Below are 19,099 nucleotides of genomic sequence, written 5' to 3' on the forward strand. Positions count from 1 at the left end.
CTGGCTCCCACTTTTATAGCTGTGTCTGTTGGGTTAACGAGAAAGAGAGAATTCAATAGAAGGATCAGGTTTGAGGAATTAAGAATGATAATTAACAAGGAACTTTACAAATGAAATGGACAGATACGATTTTATTTTTCCTTTAAACAACCCTCTGAGGTTGGCAATCCTCATCTCAAATGGGAGCCCTGAGCAGAGAGGTCAAGGGACTTGTTCAAGCTCCCACAAGTATTAGAGGGAAGAACTAGAATTCGAACCCTTTCCAAATTCCCTTTTGGAGATTTAGAGACATTTTCCACTATGTAATCTGACACATAACAACAGTAGCAGAGTAATAAGGATGATAGCTAATGTGTGTTGAATACCCAGGTTCTCTTCTCAGAACTTTGTATTTATCAACCCATTGACTCCTCAGCACAACCATATGCAGTAGGTATTGTTATCTCCACTTTACAGAAGCAAAGGGACACGAAGAGGTGCCAGCTGTAAGCTGCATCAGCCACGATATATACTTGTTGCCATTTCCCCTGTGGGGCGGATCCAAGCACCATGGCAAACTGAACCACACAGCCACCAGTTCATGGCTTGTGTTCTTCACCAGACATCTTGTTTCTTTCGGAGCCTGTGGTTTAGGGGAAAATCCAGACCCAGGCCCTCATTGTTTTAACCCATATAAGAAAGATGAGAACCATTTTCCTCCAACTCCAATTCCTTGAGTTTACCGGCGAGGGTGTCCAGGACTTCCTTACTAGGCTGCCAGTGTTGACTTCTGAAAGCAAGAGCCAGGCTCTGTTGATCCAGTTTGAGTTTTCAATAGGGAACCATTTTCTAGCAGCTTATGTGTGCTGGGCTGTGCTGTCCTGGAGCGGGATAAACAACCTCAGGCTTGACTGCCCAATGCATCAGGCTGTGGAAACAGCCCTCCAGAGGACACTACTCACCAAAAGCCCATTAGCCAATTACTCAGAGCCCGTTTAGTAAATGAGCTCTTTCTGTGTACTAATTGGAGCCCTGTAAAAGTAAATTTGCAGGAAGAAGCTAGCTCTCTGTGGCCAGATTCCTTTCTCTGGCACACCCCAGAATCGGGGGTCCTGGAGAGGCAGAATGACTTGGTACGGCCACAGGCCCTAAGCCTGCACTGCCTAGATTCAAACCCCAGTACTGGTACTTCCCACCTATGTGGCCATCAGCAAATTCTTCTGGCCTCAGTTTCCTCATCAGTGAAGTGAGATTATAGGGCCGATATCATGGGATTTGGGGGGCTCAGATGACGTAAGACACCTGTGCCCAGCACATGTGAACTATTCAATAAATGTTATGTGATACTGTTTACTGCTCTTGCTTGTATTACATTCCAAAGAATGTAATATAAAAAAGTGACAGGGGCGCCTGGGTGGCTCAGTCGGTTAAGCGTTCAACTTCGGCTCAGGTCACGATCTCACGGTTCGTGAGTTTGAGCCCGCATCGGGCTCTGTGCTGGCAGCTCGGAGCCTGGAGCCTGCTTCAGATTCTGTGTCCCCCTCTCTCTGTGGCCCTTCCCCTCTCAAGCTCTCTCTCTCTCAAAAATAAACATTATTTTTTTTTTAAAGTGACAGGAAGCAGTATAAATTTACTCAGGTTTAATTACTGAAGTTTGACTAAATATATTTACACAGGCTATCTGTGATGTCTGCTATACTCCTAATTTGGCAATTAAGATATATTTTATTATTAGTTTGCATTACTACATCACTAAGTGACTTTTCATATACCTAAGCATTAATTATCTCCTCAATTCGATTTCATGCTCCCCTAAAACAATTTTTTTTGATGTTTATTTATTTTTGAGAGAGAGAGCACAAGCAGGGAAAGGGCAGAGAGAGAGGGAGACACAGAATCCAAAGCAGGCTCCAGGCTCCGGGTTGTCCGCACAAACCCTGACATGGGGCTCAAACCCATGAGCTATGAGATCATGACCTTAGCCAAGCCAAAGTCAGATGCTTAACCGACTGAGCCACCCAGACACCCCTCAGTTTTATGCTCCTTGAAGAATGGTTCCTTGTAGCCTGATACCCACCCTTACCATCCAAAGATTAGATATTTGTTCATTATTGATGTCATTGAGTAAATTATTGTCATTCCTGATGAAAATCAGCTGGAATGAATATTGGTGTGTTACTACCCATAATACTTAATACTTCAGGATTGAAGGTTTCCAATGAATTTAATCTCTATTCATGATTTAGTGTCAAATTAGACATACATACATACAAACCCATAGGGCAAAATAGTAATAAAATAAGCTACAGCAAAAACTTACAATACTCATGAATCATAGTTGTTTATTTTATGAGGACTTCATCACAAAGTTAAAGTAGATGAATACTAAAGGTTTCATGGTCTTAACTCCCCTAGACCTGGGCAACAGCTAGCTTAAGAAGTAGAAAAGACTTGGGGTGCCTGGGTAGTTCAGTTGGTTAAGCATCTGACTTTAGATAAGGTCATGATCTCACAGTTGGTGGGCTCGAACCCCACATCAGGCTCTGCAATGATAGCTCAGAGCCTGGAACCGGCTTGGGATTCTGTCTCCCTCTTTCTCTGCCCCTCCCCCACTTGTGTTCTCTCTCTCTCTCTCTCTCTCTCTCTCTCTCTCTCTCTCTCTCAAAAATAAACATTAAAAAAAAAGTGGAACTGACTCTGAAAATGAAATTGAAGTTCTGCCTAAGCTAACTATAATTGTCACTGAAGTTGTGCAAACTTGATCAAATAATTTTATTGTCTGCAAAATTTTAAGTATATTTTAGTGTACATGAAAATAATGTGCTTGGTATTATTGAAACAACATTAACTCAGCAGCCATTTTATGGCTTGAGTACCTGATGGTGATTTTATTAAAAGTTAGTTTTCAAGATAAATATTGGAAATAATAACTTCATAATGTGGTAACAGCCCATTATTCTATTTAATCTTTTAAAAATTTAATGTTTAAAAGCATAAAAATAGGGGCGCCTGGGTGGCGCAGTCGGTTAAGCGTCCGACTTCAGCCAGGTCACGATCTCGCAGTCCGTGAGTTCGAGCCCAGCGTCAGGCTCTGGACTGATGGCTCAGAGCCTGGAGCCTGTTTCCGATTCTGTGCCTCCCTCTCTCTCTGCCCCTCCCCCGTTCATGCTCTGTCTCTCTCTGTCCCCCAAAAAATAAATAAACGTTGAAAAAAATTTAAAAAAAATAAAATAAAATAAAAGCATAAAAATAATATGTTGATTTGTTTAAAGGAAACATAAGAAAAAACAAATTTAACATCTTTTGGTAAGTGTTGGTAACAGCTGGATGGAAAAGTCAGAACCATACACGTGCAGACCTATCACTCAAACAGACTTAGGTAAAGAGTTAAATTACTCTTCATTATCAGGTTTCTATGGAAATAACTTTGTACTTAAAAAAAAAGAGAAGAAAACCCTGAAATAGCTTCCTTTCTTTAGCATGGTCATTTTCCTGATTTCATAAGCAGAAGCAAATACAACGTGACTAGCTAATTCCCAGATGCATAAAGATTTAAATCCATGTCTGAACACTGGACAATCAAATTATGTAGTAGTACAGTCACCAGAAATAAACTCAACACATAAATGCAGTTTATTCAGTATTATTAACACAAATAAAATTTACACCTACAGTCCTGTGTATTAAAAATAACTTTTCCCACATCAAATAGCAATATTTTGCTCTGCCAATCAAATTAAACCACCAGAAACATATGGAAAGAAATCAATTCTGTAACAAAACTTTGAAAAGTATGGCATTTATCATGTTCAAGACAGGTTAATTCTAGTTCTAAACAAACTTTCTTCCAAGTAGGGCTTTTGTTTCTGTTCTTTTCTTTGCTGGAAATGTACTTAACACATTCTGTCACTCTAACCACAAAATCCTTTTTCTCCCACCCAACAGGAATTAAAAGGAGAAAAAATACACACACACACACACACACACACACACACACACACACACACAAATAATCTTACCAGACCCAGACAAATTTAACTGTATCGATTTTAGGCAAAAGTGAGACTAAAATCCTATGCCAAGAATGAGAGTCTGAAAATTCTGGTGAGAAATGTTTATAGAAAAAGCCCTGTCCCCTTGTTCCCTGTCAACAGCACTTTGGGGACTAATTGTAAAATCACCTTAGTTAAGTGTACTTAACTAAAGGGAGAGAGGCCGTCTTTAATAGCTTTCAGAGCCCTAAACTCCACAGAGCTCTACAGATGAAAGCTGAGAGCCTCAAGTAGAGCCCTAACCTGAACAAGAACTACATCATCCACATTACCTGAATCATATTCCCAAGTTAGCAGGCTCTGCAGACGCCATTAGCTCATGTTTGAAAGACATAGTCAAGACCAGTCTTCCAAATCATGTACCACAATAGCCTCATCTACAAGTTATGAGCAAATGAACAATACAGATGAGACAAAAAGGAACAATGCCTGCTCTAAAGTGCAAACAAAGTGTAATGGAAGGAAAAGAAATGCACAGGGTGCACAGTTTTAGAGCAAAAAGAGACCTTACCAGTTACTTAGTCTGGTCTTGTAGCTTCCATCACATTAGAGTTTGGCAGTGGAAATGTAGAATGCAAAAAGGTTTCCCTCTGGCAAAGAAGAAATGAACACATGGTGCCAAATGCCTGTGGGGCTTCTCAGGGTTTGTGCAGATACCTGGTTGTTCTCCACGAAAAAGGAAACAGTCAAAACTATTGTGTCAAAATTAAGAGAGGGGCTGGCTTTTCAGCTGGGAATCTGAAATTTGCATTTAGTTAAAACCAGTCGACTGAAACATCAACGTGAGTTTCTTTGTTTTGCCTTAATTTTACCATATGCATCCTAATTAATTCATCAGACATTCACTTACTAAGTCAACAAATATTTACTGAGAGCTACCAACTATCAGTATGGCCCTGGCTGGAGGGGTATAGTGAACCAAGGAGAGAAAGCGCCTGGGAAGGGATGGTCAATAAACAAGTACAGACTTGTATATATCAGGTAGTGGTGCATGATATAAAGAAAGAGAAGGCAGGGTAAGAGTCCAGACTGTTGGAAGATGCTATTTTATGCAGAATGGCCAAGGCAGGCCTCACTGATAAAGTGACATTTGAGACAAGGTTTACAAGAAAAAGGGAGCAAATCTTGAGAATATACAATGGGAGTATTCCAGGCAGAGGAAGCAGCAAGCAGTGAAAGCATTTTTGACATGTACAGGAAGACCAGGCTGGCTTTGAATGAGCAGAAGAAGAGTAGTTTGTGGGATGTGGAGACGAGATCGAGTAGGGTCTTGTGGGCCACAGTGAGGCCTTTGGACCACATTCTGAGTGAGATGGAAAGCCATTAGAGTGTTCTGAGCAAAGAAGTGGCAGAATCTGACCTGGCTGATGGGGAAAGAGTGGAGCACTAGGGAGCAAGCAATGGGCATTTCAGAGAACTGCCACTAACTGGTAGCAACCCCTGCCCCATAGAGCTTGTTGCATTCAAGAACCAAGTTCAGGGCACTTGGGCTTCTCAGTCAGTTAAGCATCTGACTTTTGTTTCAGCTCAGGTCATGATTCACAGTTCATGGGTTCAAGCCCAGAGTCAGGCTCTGCACTGGTGGCACGGGGACTTTTGGGATTCTCTCTCTCCCCCCGCCCCGTTCTCACCCTGCCTCTCCTCCACTCTCTCTCTCTCAAAATAAACTTAAAAAACCCTCAGTTCATCACGCACCACCATAGCCACTACCAACACCTCCACCCAACCCAGCAGATATGAACAGAACCAGGAGGGGAGAGATGTCACTTTGAGCATGTAGCGCAGCAAGCATCCTCTAATAGACCTCTCCATCATCTCTTTCTGTAATATTGAAGGGACCCAAATGTCCTCCCCACCTCTGCTAAGTCAAGAACCGTGACCATTTCTTGCCAGAAGTGCTGAGCAATGGGAACCTCAGATTGCCCAGGGTTGCAACTGTGGAACAAAGGGCAAGGGCAGGATGGCAGAGGTATGACAGGCAGCAGTTGGGGGCAGCCTATACTCACACAAGTTACCAGGGCAAAGATACAGAAAGTCCTCCTGGGTCAACCAGTGCCAGAAGATAGGTGGGTTTAAGAACTTCCAAAAGAGTCACTCAATGAATGAGGGGAGCTTGCAGCAAGAGGCCATAGAGTGAGTGGCTTGCCCATAGCGTGGGCTGAAGCTGGCCTCTGCCCACAGGTCAAGACTGAGCCAGGTCTCCCGGGCCAGTATACTGTATAGGGCAAGTATGAAGAGAGCTCTCCCATGAGCACCCATTAGAGGTAACTCTTGGGGCAGCTGGGTGGTTCAGTCAGTTAAGTGTCCATCTTCGGTCCAGGTCATGATCTCATGGCTCATGAGTTCGAGCCTTGCATCAGACTCTGTGCTGACAGCTCAGAGCCTGGAGCCTGCTTGGATTGTGTCTCCCTCTCTCTCTCTCTCTCTCTCTGCTCCTCCCCTGCTTGTGCTCTGTCTCTCTGTCTTTCAAAGATAAATAAATGTTAAAAAGAAAAAAGAGGTAACTCTTTGGTGACCTGCCATACAGAAAAGTGACGATCAGCTGATAAAGGAAGGCAGATTAAATAAAGGACTCTGAGAAATCCTGAAAAGCCCCTTACCCTAAAACTATTGCTTTGTATGTGATAATAATATTATTCTAGGGGTATTTCTTCGAGAAGCTTGCAAATATGGTTTTCTATGCATACAGTTTAACTTGTGAAAACACCCCAGTGAAAATTTTCTACATTAAAAAAGTATCATGAGGGAATGATTACATAAAGCTTATATATATTCACCTTTTACAGAATTAAATTTAAAAACAGTTCAAAACAGAAAGTTTTAATAGTTCTCTCATAAAGTTGTATTCACTTGCTGTTGGGGGTTTTCCAAACTTTTGAAAAGACAAAAATAACACTTTCAAAAATGGACTATTGTTTAAAAATAAGCTATATGGTTAACCTAAGAAATATCTTCATCTCTAGGAATAGCATTACAATGGTTGTAGGCTGCCTCTGACTTTTTAACCGTGATTCAACGAACAAGTCACTTAATTTTTAGAGATGATGTACTCATGGAGGAGCTAGAATGTAGACCGTGTTCCTAATCTCTGGATTTATAGTCAGTCCTCTGGGGAGGGGTTCCTCCTGACGTCACCTACCTCCCAGGCTTTTGTTACTACGACATGTCCTGGAGTCCACCTGTGGAGTCCTCATGGGCATCTGTTACTTTTGCCTGCCTCACATTTATTTGCCTCCCACCAACCACTGGTAAGAACACCCCCAATTTTTATGGAGAAGTAATGTTGCTCACACTTAATATACCAGCTGTGATGGGACTGGCCACATCCCATGAATCCAGGTGTGGACACAAGAACTATTTCTGGTCAATGAGTATTTTCCAAAACTAAAGTCACAGTGATGGGTTCAAGGATGAACTCCCGATTCAAGTTGTCTAATCAGAGCTAAGCCAAGCATTGGCTCGAGAAGTGGGAGGAAGTTATTCTCCTCTCTGATTATAAACCTAGAAGATATACACCTAAATCTGCCAGCAACCACCACAAAGAGAGAGTCTGAGGGTTGAAGAGAATCTACAGAAAAGCAGAGTCAAGATATGGAGAAAAAATAGGTCCCTTTAAACCACTAAGTCCAATGAACTTGAAGAACTGTCCTGGGATCAGTCATTTGAACAAATAACAAATGTTTTTTGTAACTAAAGCCAGTTTCTGTCAATTTTTTGTACCTGAAAGAGATATGTCTGATACACATGATCTACAAATTGAATAACTGATTCAGGCTAATATAGAGACATACAAATATTTCTATAATATATGTAAATAATATGCCAAATAAAATGTAAACCAGTGTAAAAGTTTTCTAATTTTTATTAGGATTTTCTCAACCTATAGTAAAGATGCAATTAGAAAATTTCAACAGTCCCTTCAGGTTCTAAAGTCCTATGATGTTTAAGAGACTTCGTATTACATAAATCAAGGTATACTCCTATGAACAAAGTGGTACAGGGACATCTGTCCACACAGATTAATCAGTAAGCGACTGTGTACCTTTGCCTGATATTGTGAAATGCGGTAACTTTGAGACAATGATGTTATATTGTGGGTTTTGCAGATTAGAGACATGGAAATAAGGTTGCGAATTCTGAGTAAGACCAAAAAAAAAATTGAAATCCAAAATATGCCTTTTGTTTTGATCCTTCCTTTGGTGCCAGTGGAGATTTCACACTGGGTAATATAAATCACCAACGTGCTAATTAAGCTGTGTTTCTCACTGTAAGGTCTTTCTGTGCTTCCCTCAAAGTGCTAACAAATAGAACATCATCATTTTCCTTAGATCTGAGATCACAAAATGTCCATGAGCAATATACAGCTGTAGTGATACAATAGCCAGCAAAAAAAAGGCTTTAAATATCACCCACCACAAAACTTGGAATATAAAATGTGAAATTTGCAGAGGTATGACTAATGGGGTGATTTCTATTTTTCCAGCAACTGAACACCCAGTCCATGAACCGAGCACATATAATACTTAGAAAACAGTCTTAGAGAAAACTGACAGATATATAGGGCATTTTATCTTGCATTATGTGATTTGTAGAAGTAATCTCAACTGGAAGTACTTCAAAGGAAGGCATTAAAGAAGTGTAAAATAACTAATCTACAAGTATTTATTAAGTGTTTGCTATGTAGCCAGCCAAATCCAAGGTGATTGAGGAGGAAATAAGAAAGTGAAATCTAAGGACCCTGTTGAGAGTAACTTGCTAACTATGTCCCCCTCTTTCAACCTCATCCCCTCCACATGGTTCCTAGCCTAATTGATTCAAAGCGCAGTATAATTCACTTAACCATCTAGCTCAAGCATCTTCAGGGGCTCTTTGCTGCCTACTAAATACATTCTAGATCTTTTCTCTTGGCATAAACTAGTTCCAACCTAATCTCATAGCCTTATCTCCCAGTACCCCCATTTGGGTGACATTGATACAGGTTAGCATTTTTATCTGAGAAGGAATTGGTTCCAGAATGGCTATGCCCATGTTAGCAACAACAACAACAACAACGATGAAGAGGGGGAGAAGGAGGAGGACGAGGAGGAGGAAGGAGGAGGAGGAGGAGGAAGAAGAGGAAGGAGGAAGAGGAGGAGGGTGAGGGGGAGGAGAAGAGGAGAAGGAGGAGGAAGAAGGAAGAAGAGAATGGCATTCCTTGACTGGTTGCAATGTGCTAAGCATTAACCACTGTGCTAAGCATTTCATGGCCATAAGTCTTATTATTACCCTGTAGAGTGTGTACTATTTTTATGCCTACTTTTTTCTGTTGAGGTGAACTTGACATAACATAGACTTGACCATTTTAAAGTTAACGAGCATTTAGTACATTTACAACGCTGTGTAACCACTACCTCTATCTGGTTTCAAAATGTTTTCATCAGCCTAAAAGGAAAACCCACATCCATTATTCAGTTGCTCCTCATTCTCCCCTCCTCCCAGCCCCTGCACCACCAATCTGCATTCTGTCTCTGTAGCATCTACATTTTTAAAATGAGAAATTCGGTCTTAGGAGAGGCTACTAGTCCAAATTCTCACTGCAAGGAATAATGGAGCTGGAATTCTGTCTTCTTCCTTAAAAAAAAAAAAAACTAAGCTATAAGGCTTTTGAAACATGATTACTTGAAGAATAAACTTATCATGAATATAGGGACTAGAAAGAGATTGAATGGTATATGTTGGAGAGTTCGTAATTTTAAAACAAACTAGATTCCCCCCAACTACCTAGAAGAAACAGCATACCAGCTCTCATTACCCTGAGGGGCCCCCAAAGCTGTTTTTTAGCCAGTGTTTGCTTCCATCGTTTTTGTATTATGTAATATGAATTGAACACCTACTATGAGCTCAGTGTGTAATTATCAGCTATAAGTACAGTCCACTAAATTTTTTATGCCTTTAAAACTTTCCAAAAGGGACAAAGTTCAAAACAAAATCTCTAATAAGCCTGCATATGCCACACTTGTTAAAATGGACCATTTTGTTTCTCTCATGTTGGGATCCAAGTTCTTTTGTAGAATATAGTATGAATATCATGTAATATCTTACAGAGAAGATGTAAATAACCTAATCTATATTATGATATACACACTTCAATATTATAATTCCACAATACTACAAATTATGGCAATGTAATACAAATCCAAGTATATTGTTACACATAGGAAATCATACAAATTAAGTCTAAGAGCATAATGTTCTAAGACATCTCACTTGACCCCTAGATTAACCACTACAATGGCTGTCTGACTTATGCCCCTAATCCCACCCCTTCTACTTCTATTACAGGTGACAAATGAAACAGAGAAATAGAACCAATGGAGGAGGAGGGAGAGAGAGAGAATTCAAGGAACTGGCTTGCATGATTATGGGAACGAGGAAGTACAAAGTCTTCAGGCCAGTCCAGGAACCCAGGAAAGAGTTAAAATTGCAGCTCAAGTCCAAAAGAGTCTGGAGGCAGAATTTCTTCTTTTTTGAAGGACCTCAGTCTTTTTTGCTTAATGCTTTCAAGTAATTGGGTGAGCCCCATCCACATTATAGAAGGCATCCTGCTTTACTCAAGGTTTACTTGTGTTAATCACAACTAAAAGATACTTTCATAGCAACGTCTAGATTGGTGTTTGATCCAATTGCTGGCCACCATAGCCTACTAAGTTAACAGATAAAATTAACAATCATACAGTAGTTATGTGCTAGATTTTGTACCCTGCCAAATTCTTATGTTGAAGTTCTAACCTCCAATGTGACTGTATTCAGAGTTAGAGCCTTCAAGGCTCTATTACATGAGGTCATAAGGTTACATGAGGTCATAAGGTTGGGACCCTAATCCTATAAGGCTGGTGTCCCTATAAAAGGAGGAAGAGACACCAGAGACCTCTCTCTTTCTCTCTTTTCTGTGCGCACAGAGGAAAGGCCACCTGAGCACACAGCAAGAAGGCAGCTGTCTACAAGCCCAGGTGAAATGCCACACCAGAAATCAACCCTGTTAGCACCTTGGTCTCGGGCATCAGCCTCCAGAAATGTAAGAAAATAAATTTCTGCTGTTGACGTCACCCAGTCTGTGGTGTGGTAGCCCTGACAGACTAAGAACACACAACCTAAATCTCTTCCCAGTGGAGTATCCAGTGGTTCACTGAGAACACACACCAGACACTGCCATCCTCTGCATAAAACCTTTCAATGACTCCTACTGCAGTCAAAGTAGAAGCCGGTGTCATTAAAGGCCTGTCCTGCCCTATGGGATCTCTTCATACAGGTTCCCTCTCTTCCTCGATGGCGCCTTTTCCCTCACCCATGCCTTTCCAGCCATGCTGCCCCTCCTTGCTATCGCTGGGCCATGCCAGGCCAGATCCGAACTCACAGATTCCATCCTAGCTGTTCCCTCTGCCTGAGAGCTTTCTGCTGAATGTCTGCACTGTTCCATTCTCATCTCCTCCAAGCCAGTCCTCAAACAAGCCCTACTTGATGGGACTTATGTTGCAACCAGCCTTCATCTCCACCCCCACAGTCTGCCCCCAAATGCCTCTGGCCTCCATACACCCCTTCTACCTTATCGATCCTCTCAGGAGTCCCAGGAAGAAAGAAAGTGCTATTACTACCCCCATTTTATAGATGAAGAAACTGAGGAAGGGATGGTGTAAATTACCTTGCCCTTCCCCATTAATCCCAGAAGTGCAGAAACCAGGGTTTGAAGCGAGCCAGTCCTTCTCTAACTCCATACCCTGAATTACTCAACTAGATTCTGTCACTGTTTTGGGAAGAAGGAAATGCCACTTTCCCCCAGCTTTACTGAACTATAATGGACATATAACATTGTGTAACTTTAAGATGTAGGTATACACTGGGAAATGTTGTCACGGAAAACACTGCTTTCAGAGTAAGCACAATGCTTCAGGCACAGCCCACAACCCCATGCCAGTGCACACTTTTTACACATTGTTTCATTTAATTGCCAAACAATTTTGTGACTTTGACATGGTTCCCTTTATACAAATGCAGGGACAACTTTTTAGAAGAGATTAGGTAACACAGCAAATGAGAGGATTCAAATCTTCTTCCCAAATCTATGTCTCTACTACTCCATGCTAATCATCTGCTGTGAAACTGTGCCCTGTAGAGCTAATGAGGTTGAAACTCCCAGAAAGTTTAAAGCTTGTTTTTCAGAGAACTGTTTCCCTCTAATCAGTTATTGTGTCGTTTCAGTCCCCACTAACAAATCCACTAGCTATCTCTGCAGAAGCCTGGACTCAAGGTCAACTAATGTGGTTTCAGCAAGGCCCTGCATTCCTTACGAGAGATAAGGAGCCCAAGACCCCATTCAGTTTGTACCAGCTCTCGGAACATGCTGATAGTGCCTTGTCCTTGTCCTAAGATAACCTCCTGATGTCAGGGGCTGAATTTTGCCTCATTCTGATGTTAAGTCTCCACCCCAAGGTGAATATGGGATGCATGTTATATACAAGCCTTGCTTAATGTGCATACTCCTAACTTTACTCATAAATAATCTTAAATTCCCCTACCCTTTTATCAAGATGTATGTAATCTCAACCCCTGTACTTATAAAAAAAAAAACTTGTTCTCTCCTCCTTTGGGGAGATTAAGGCTTGCCCACCCCCCATCTTCTCCTCTGGCTGCCTCTCAGTTTCTTTGCTGCATTTCTGATTTCTCAGTGACTGGCTTTGCCATGTGTCAGACAGACAGACTTGGGTTCAGTTATAGCTGTGGATAATATGGGTATATTACATAAATGTGAACCAAGAATAGGTTTAGAGGCAAGATTCCCAGATGATTTAGGGTCTTCTCAAACAGAGAAATTAATAGTTTGGGTGTTACCTCTATATAGGGGCTGATGGACATATGCTTTATAGAGTTCATTCCTTGTAGTCAAAGCTAGCTTTTTTTAGCTTTACATAACCTAAATATTATAAGCTGAGGGATCCTATAAAGTCTGTTACAATGCATGTAATTTCATCAGTAAAAAGGAATTCTTTGGGGTTCCTGGGTGGCTCAGTTGGTTCAGCGTCTGACTCTTGATTTTAGCTCAGGTCTCACAACTGTGAGATCAAGTCCCGCATCAGGCTCTGTGCTGACTGTGGAGCCTGCTTCTCTCTCTCTCTCTCTCTCTCTCTCTCTCTCTCTCTCTCTCTCTGCCTTTCCCCCGCTTCTCTCTCAAAATAAACATTTAAAAAAATGTCTAAAATTTTTTTAATGAATTCTTTTGAGTTATGGCTTTACTCTATTCCACTACACCTTTTAAAATTACAAGAGAGTATTTTCTAAAACTCTTTCTTTTGAGACTAACAAAGATTCAGACCTAAACAATAAAGGGAATTAATAGACCTAGGTAATTAAAAGTTGAGAGATATAATGACTTAAGGTAAGGTTTGATCCAGCAGCTCAAATGATCTCACCAAGGATCCAGGGTCTCTCCATTTGTCTGTTCTGACTTCTATATCTGCTTCAGCCTCAGGATTCCCTCAGTCCCCCTTGTGAATGTAACACAGTGACCAGAGTCTCAGACTTCCCTTTCCCGCACCACATGAGGAGGACCAAGGGTCCCCTTTCACAGCTATAATGGAAGAGAGGAAAATAATCTTTGTAGAAATGCCAACAAATGTCTTCTTGCCTCTCTTTATCTCTGCTTAGGTTACACCCATCTCTATGCTCCGGTCGAGTGTTGTTCTGATTGATTTGAACTAATTAGAGCTCCTCTTGGAAGCTAAGGGTGGAGCCATGCTTACTGAAATTAGGTGGCCGAAATGGGGACCAAATGAATGGCTCAAAGGACATGTCGGATGATGTTAGAAAAGCTACCATATGTCCACTAGAAAAGAGTAATGTATAAAACCATTTAATACTTTAGCAGGATATTGGTCCGTCCACTGAGTGCCAAGCATGGCAACCAGCCTAATACAAGGCAATGAGAAGAGTGTGCGGAGGATGTTAACGTGGGCAGGTGTCAGGGGGTGGCATTTCATCTCCTGAAGCGAGAGTTAGTAGAGCAGGCATATGGAAGAACTGGGACAACCTGAGGGGACTGAGTGCCTTAGGTCACTCTTGAGTATCAGAAGTGATGAGGCGGAGAAAGGGGAGGAAGGCAGAAAGGTGCAGGAAAGAGGAAGAGATTTTGCCTACTTGACAACTTCGCCTTTTCTGTGAGGAAATGAGCTATAGGACGGACAGGCTACAGAATAAGAAGAGATCGACTCTGCAAAAACAAGCATACATTATAGAAATTCTCAGATGGGATGATCCTCCTGAGAATTTTGTTATGTCCTAGCTAATTAGCCAAGGAGATAATTCATTTTACTCTTGAGGATTCGGTTTTCCCTGAGGGGGGTAAATATTCAAGGTCTGCAAAATGAGAGTCCCCGACTACTCTGTGCGTTGCTAAACCAAACATTCATTCTCCAGGGCTGGAACCCAGCAAGGACAAAGCAAAGACAAATGATGTGGCTTTGAGAGTAGCCACTCCCCTCACACTTTGCTCTGCCTCCTTCTCATCCTCCTCTCCCCTCCCCTAGCATTTAGGCCTGGACATAGCTCACACCATGGGAATGCAGATCCTGGAAAGAATCCCTTTTGTTACTGCCAAAATACACAGGAGGGAAAATCATGCAGCATGATGTGGGTGGAACACAGGGGAACAAAAGGCATGCCCAGTGCTCAATGAGATAGAGGAGCATTACTGTATAAAAAGGGGTGACAGCAGACAACTGCAGAGACACTCTTAAGCAACACAGTTTCCCCCAGTACAGAACTGGAAGGTGTAGTTACACCTAAAGACAGGATGTAGCAAGGAAACATAAGGATTGGACAGAATTCTGGACACAATGTGTGCTCAGCAAATCCAGGGACTGGACTTCCCAGACAACTAGTGTAACTTTTTTGTGCCTCCCTTGGAGGAATAGCATTATAATAGAGAGGGGTGCATCAGGCTAAAAGATGATACTCTTAGTCCTAGCCATGCTTTGATCACCTAGCCAGATTTTGAGCTTTTCTTCTGTTTCCCTGACAACTTTCTTCCAGAAAGAGGATGTGTTGACTGATTGCTACAAATATCTTACATCCTGGACAGTTGTATTTCAAGTCATGAATTAATAAATTGACATTTGGGTTTATATATCGGGGTCCTGCAAGTTGCTAGACATGTGCCTATTACATGAGAAACTGATATGCTCTGGGAATGCTGGCAACATTTCATTTTCTGAACAAGCACAGCTGAAGAGCAGAGCCATCACTGGCCAGGAGAATGCCCTCTGAAGGGCCTTGCCCAGCTGTCTGGTTGGACTCTCTGAGTGTCTTCCCTTTTGCTCATGCCTTCAAACTGCAACAGCATTGCAGGGTGGACAGCAAGGTCAACTTCATTGCAGAGGATTAGCCTCCACTATAATTAGTAGCATAGGAGAGACCTTTACATGTTGAAATTTTGGGACCACTTCATTCAAAGCAGGCAAAAGTCAAAACACCACCCAGAATCTGAGAGCTGTAGTGAGTCTTCACTTCACAAGTGATGCCAAAGAGTCTCAAAGAAGTCAAGTGACTTGTTTATGGTCACATGTTTTTTGGCAAAAACAAGACCCAGGATTCTTGGTTTAAGTCTCAGTTTATTTTCACTGCACCACAGTGGTCCCCAAAGACCATCAACGTTATCACCATGTTCACAAAAAGCCATCTTTTGCATTCACAGTTATTATTAAGTGAATTAAATTTGAAAATATAGCCTATCCTAGTCTATGTCCTCCATCCACCAAATAGCATAGAAAGTTTTTATTGCATTTCAAAGATAAAATGCTCTAATTTGCAATCACATTATAATTGCCCTGATGCGTCTTCCATTTTCTTATTATAATGATGCTAAGACTTCATATAGAATTTCAATATAGATCAAGGGAAATATTAATTTCAATATGTTGTCAACTCAACATGAGTTCTCATTTTTACATGACACACAGCTAGTTCCTGATAATGTCACAGTCAACTGTTAACTTTATTTATTTTATTTTAAAGAATATTCTCTTTTTTAATGTTTATTTTTATATTTGAGAGGAAGTGTGAGTGAGGCAGGGGGAGAAAGAGGGGGGTACAGAGGATCCAAAGCAGGCTTCGCACTGTCAGCGCAGAGCTGATTCAGGATTCAAACCCACAAACCAACTGTGAGATCTTGACCTGATCTGAAGTCAGACGCTTAACTGACTGAGCCACCCTGGCCCCTCAAGTGTTAATTTTAGTATCAGGAGATTATACTGTTTTGCTTCTTGAAGAACTGGCGTGTATCCTCTTATTGGGTAAAGAAAAGTATACAGCCCATAGTATTTTCCCTTTTTGTCCTAACTGATGGGCGACTCAACAGTAAACCTAATGCTCAATCACAGGAATTGTTCTAGACGCGTTTTGGTATACTCGCATGCTTCGGTCTGAGCCAGCCATACTGGGCTCAAGCTACATTCAGGCAGAGTTGCCTGAGAAGAAACTATGTAGGGATGGTGCAGAGTGGAGAGTCTGGTAATACGTAATCTATGCTACATCTGGGATGAACTAACTAAAATCTTAAAAAAGTTAAACAGCCAGAAAAGTAGAATAAATAGTGTATCAGACTAGAGAGAGAAACTACAGACAAAAAAAAATAGGAGTGAAGCACGTGTTAGCTAAGATAATGAAATCTAAAGAAGAAAGGAGCTAACAAGGCCAAAAATCCTGTGAATTCAGGATAAGCACTCTTACATCTACCTTGTGTCTTGATTGGTTTCCCACCTTAGGTTCCTAAAGAGTCATCTTCCTTTAGTTAGGCATCTTTGTTACCAATCCATCTAATTGGATATGTTAATTTTGCTTGAAGCCACCTCTATTCCTATAGGAAAGCAAGTAGACATATTCTAAAATATGTGGATGGGCTATCAATGACCTTTCTTTAAAAATATGACTGCTCTTCCCTCTAGGTGGTCATGTGCCTGGAGTGTTCAGGAACAGCAAGAAAGCAAGGGTGGCTGGAGTGGAATAAGGCAGAGAGAAAAATAATAGAGATGGTCCAAGAGTTTGAATAGAAGTTAAAGGTTTCACTGTTATGCTGTGTGAAATGGAAAGCCATTAAAGAGCTATAGGCAGGATATTTTTATGATCTGACTTACATTTTAAGAGGATAACTTTGGCTGCTATAAGATAGAGAAATGGGAAACCAGTTAAGAGCCTATATCATCAGTCCAGGAAAATATGTGACAGCTCAAACCTAGGTATTTGTAGATGAAAGAGAGAGAGGAGTCAAAAAAAAGAGAAAAGACAAACTAACTCCAAGACTTTGGGCTCAAGGAATTGCAAGTCTGATCCAAGGAGATGCCTTGGAATGAGATGCTGTGCCAAGGGGTAGGGCATAGAGGATAAGCAGGACATGGTAGCTCTGAGAACTCATAGTCTACAAGAGGAGATGGACAAGAAGGATAATGAGGGGCGCCTGGGTGGCTCAGTTGGTTGAGCAACTGACTTCGGCTCAGGTTTGTGAGTTCGAGCCCCGCATCAGGCTCTGTGCTGACAGCTCAGAGCCTGGAGCCTGCTTCTGATTCTGTGTCTCCCTCTCTCTCTGCCCCTCCCCCACTCATGCTCTGTCTCAGAAATGAATAAAATAAACATTAAAAAAAATTAAAGAAGAAGGATATTGATAAAAGCAGGTTCCATTTCTTTTATACTTACTGTTTTCAGACACTGAAGGAAAGATTCTACAAACACAACATAACTCAGTCCTCCTAATGACTTGATATGGTTGATACAATTAGCCCTAGTTTACTGAAACTCAGCAAAGTAAAAAGATTTGCCCAAGATCTCAGAACTGAAAGATAGGCATGTCTGTCTAACTTCAAATGTCTACACTTAGTCTACCTCTGGCTCAATTTAATCTGAGGAAGCAAGGAGGGCAGGATATATGAAGCATACCCATGAGTACAGGGAGCGGTTTACCTATGACAGAATGACTGCATGATCGCTTTTTTTTTTTTTTAATTTTTTTTTCAACGTTTATTTATTTTTGGGACAGAGAGAGACAGAGCATGAACAGGGGAGGGGCAGAGAGAGAGGGAGACAAGATTGGAAACAGGCTCCAGGCTCTGAGCCATCAGCCCAGAGCCCGACGCGGGGCTCGAACTCCCGGACCGTGAGATCGTGACCTGGCTGAAGTCGGACGCTTAACCGACTGCGCCACCCAGGCGCCCCTGCATGATCGCTTTTAATCCATAAAACAAGAAGGATGGATTTGATGATTTCCATGGTTCCTCTCGGCCCTAAAAGCCTGTAATTTTAAAACATGGCGATGCTTCTTTTCACTAAAGTGAAGTCATTTTACTCCTTAAGTTTGAAAAGCATAAAACACAAGTGTCTTATTTACACAAAGCTATTCCAAGCCAGGCTGAATTGAGCCCCATACCTTCTATGTTGCCCATTTTGAAATAGAAAGGGCATTAAGGGTAAAAAAAAAAAAATAGCAGTGAACACAGAAGAGTATATGAAGAAAAGGAAAAGGCACATCAAGGAAGTAAAGGCATTATATAAAATAAGCAAGGAAAATAAAAAGGAGGTTTGGGAAATTGCCATGTTCCAGAAAACTGAAGAATGTTTACATCTTTATACAGAGACATCTTGATTACTGACTAAAAAATTCAGTGACAACTAAAAAAGTATCCTGCATGTAAACAGAAGCTTTAATTTTCATAGTCTCTCTTGTTCCAAATCCTGGCCTGTAATATCACACCTTCAATTTATCACAATAGCAAAATCTTGTGAACATATTTTCACCCAGAGAGGACATAAATCATGTATAGCTGGAAAAAGATAATGCAATACATTTATGTTTGCCTCCAATTTGGGATATGTCTGAGAGATTAAAGCAAAATTTGGCCTAGATTTAAGGAATCATAAAAACAACTTGGGGTTTAATAAGGAAGTAACAAGCAGCGTGTTTTTCTTCATCGTCGTCACTAAATTGATAATAGGCTTCCATAATGCATGTGTCTCTGTACCAGTAGGCAGCTAAGGGATATGCCACTTGATCT

General features: G+C 41.3%; 1 protein-coding gene across 5 annotated transcripts in view; it reads right to left on the reverse strand.

The window, feature by feature from the left end:
* The window catches only part of LOC125163314 (cytosolic beta-glucosidase), a 130,048-nt gene that overhangs the window by 19,775 nt on the left and 91,174 nt on the right, over positions 1-19,099 (reverse strand). The window contains exon 5 of one of the 5 annotated variants that reach the window (XM_047854851.1): positions 4,543-4,621. The exons of 3 other annotated variants lie outside the window; for them this stretch is intronic. In XM_047854851.1, coding sequence (XP_047710807.1) covers positions 4,578-4,621 — 44 coding nt within the window. In that variant the 3' untranslated portion in view covers positions 4,543-4,577. Of the gene's footprint in view, positions 1-4,542; positions 4,698-19,099 lie in introns of all 5 variants that reach the window. One more of the 5 variants, XM_047854850.1, reaches the window with a different exon arrangement.

The sequence above is a fragment of the Prionailurus viverrinus genome, chromosome B1, assembly GCF_022837055.1.
Source record: "Prionailurus viverrinus isolate Anna chromosome B1, UM_Priviv_1.0, whole genome shotgun sequence".
NCBI classification, from domain to species: Eukaryota; Metazoa; Chordata; class Mammalia; order Carnivora; family Felidae; genus Prionailurus; species Prionailurus viverrinus.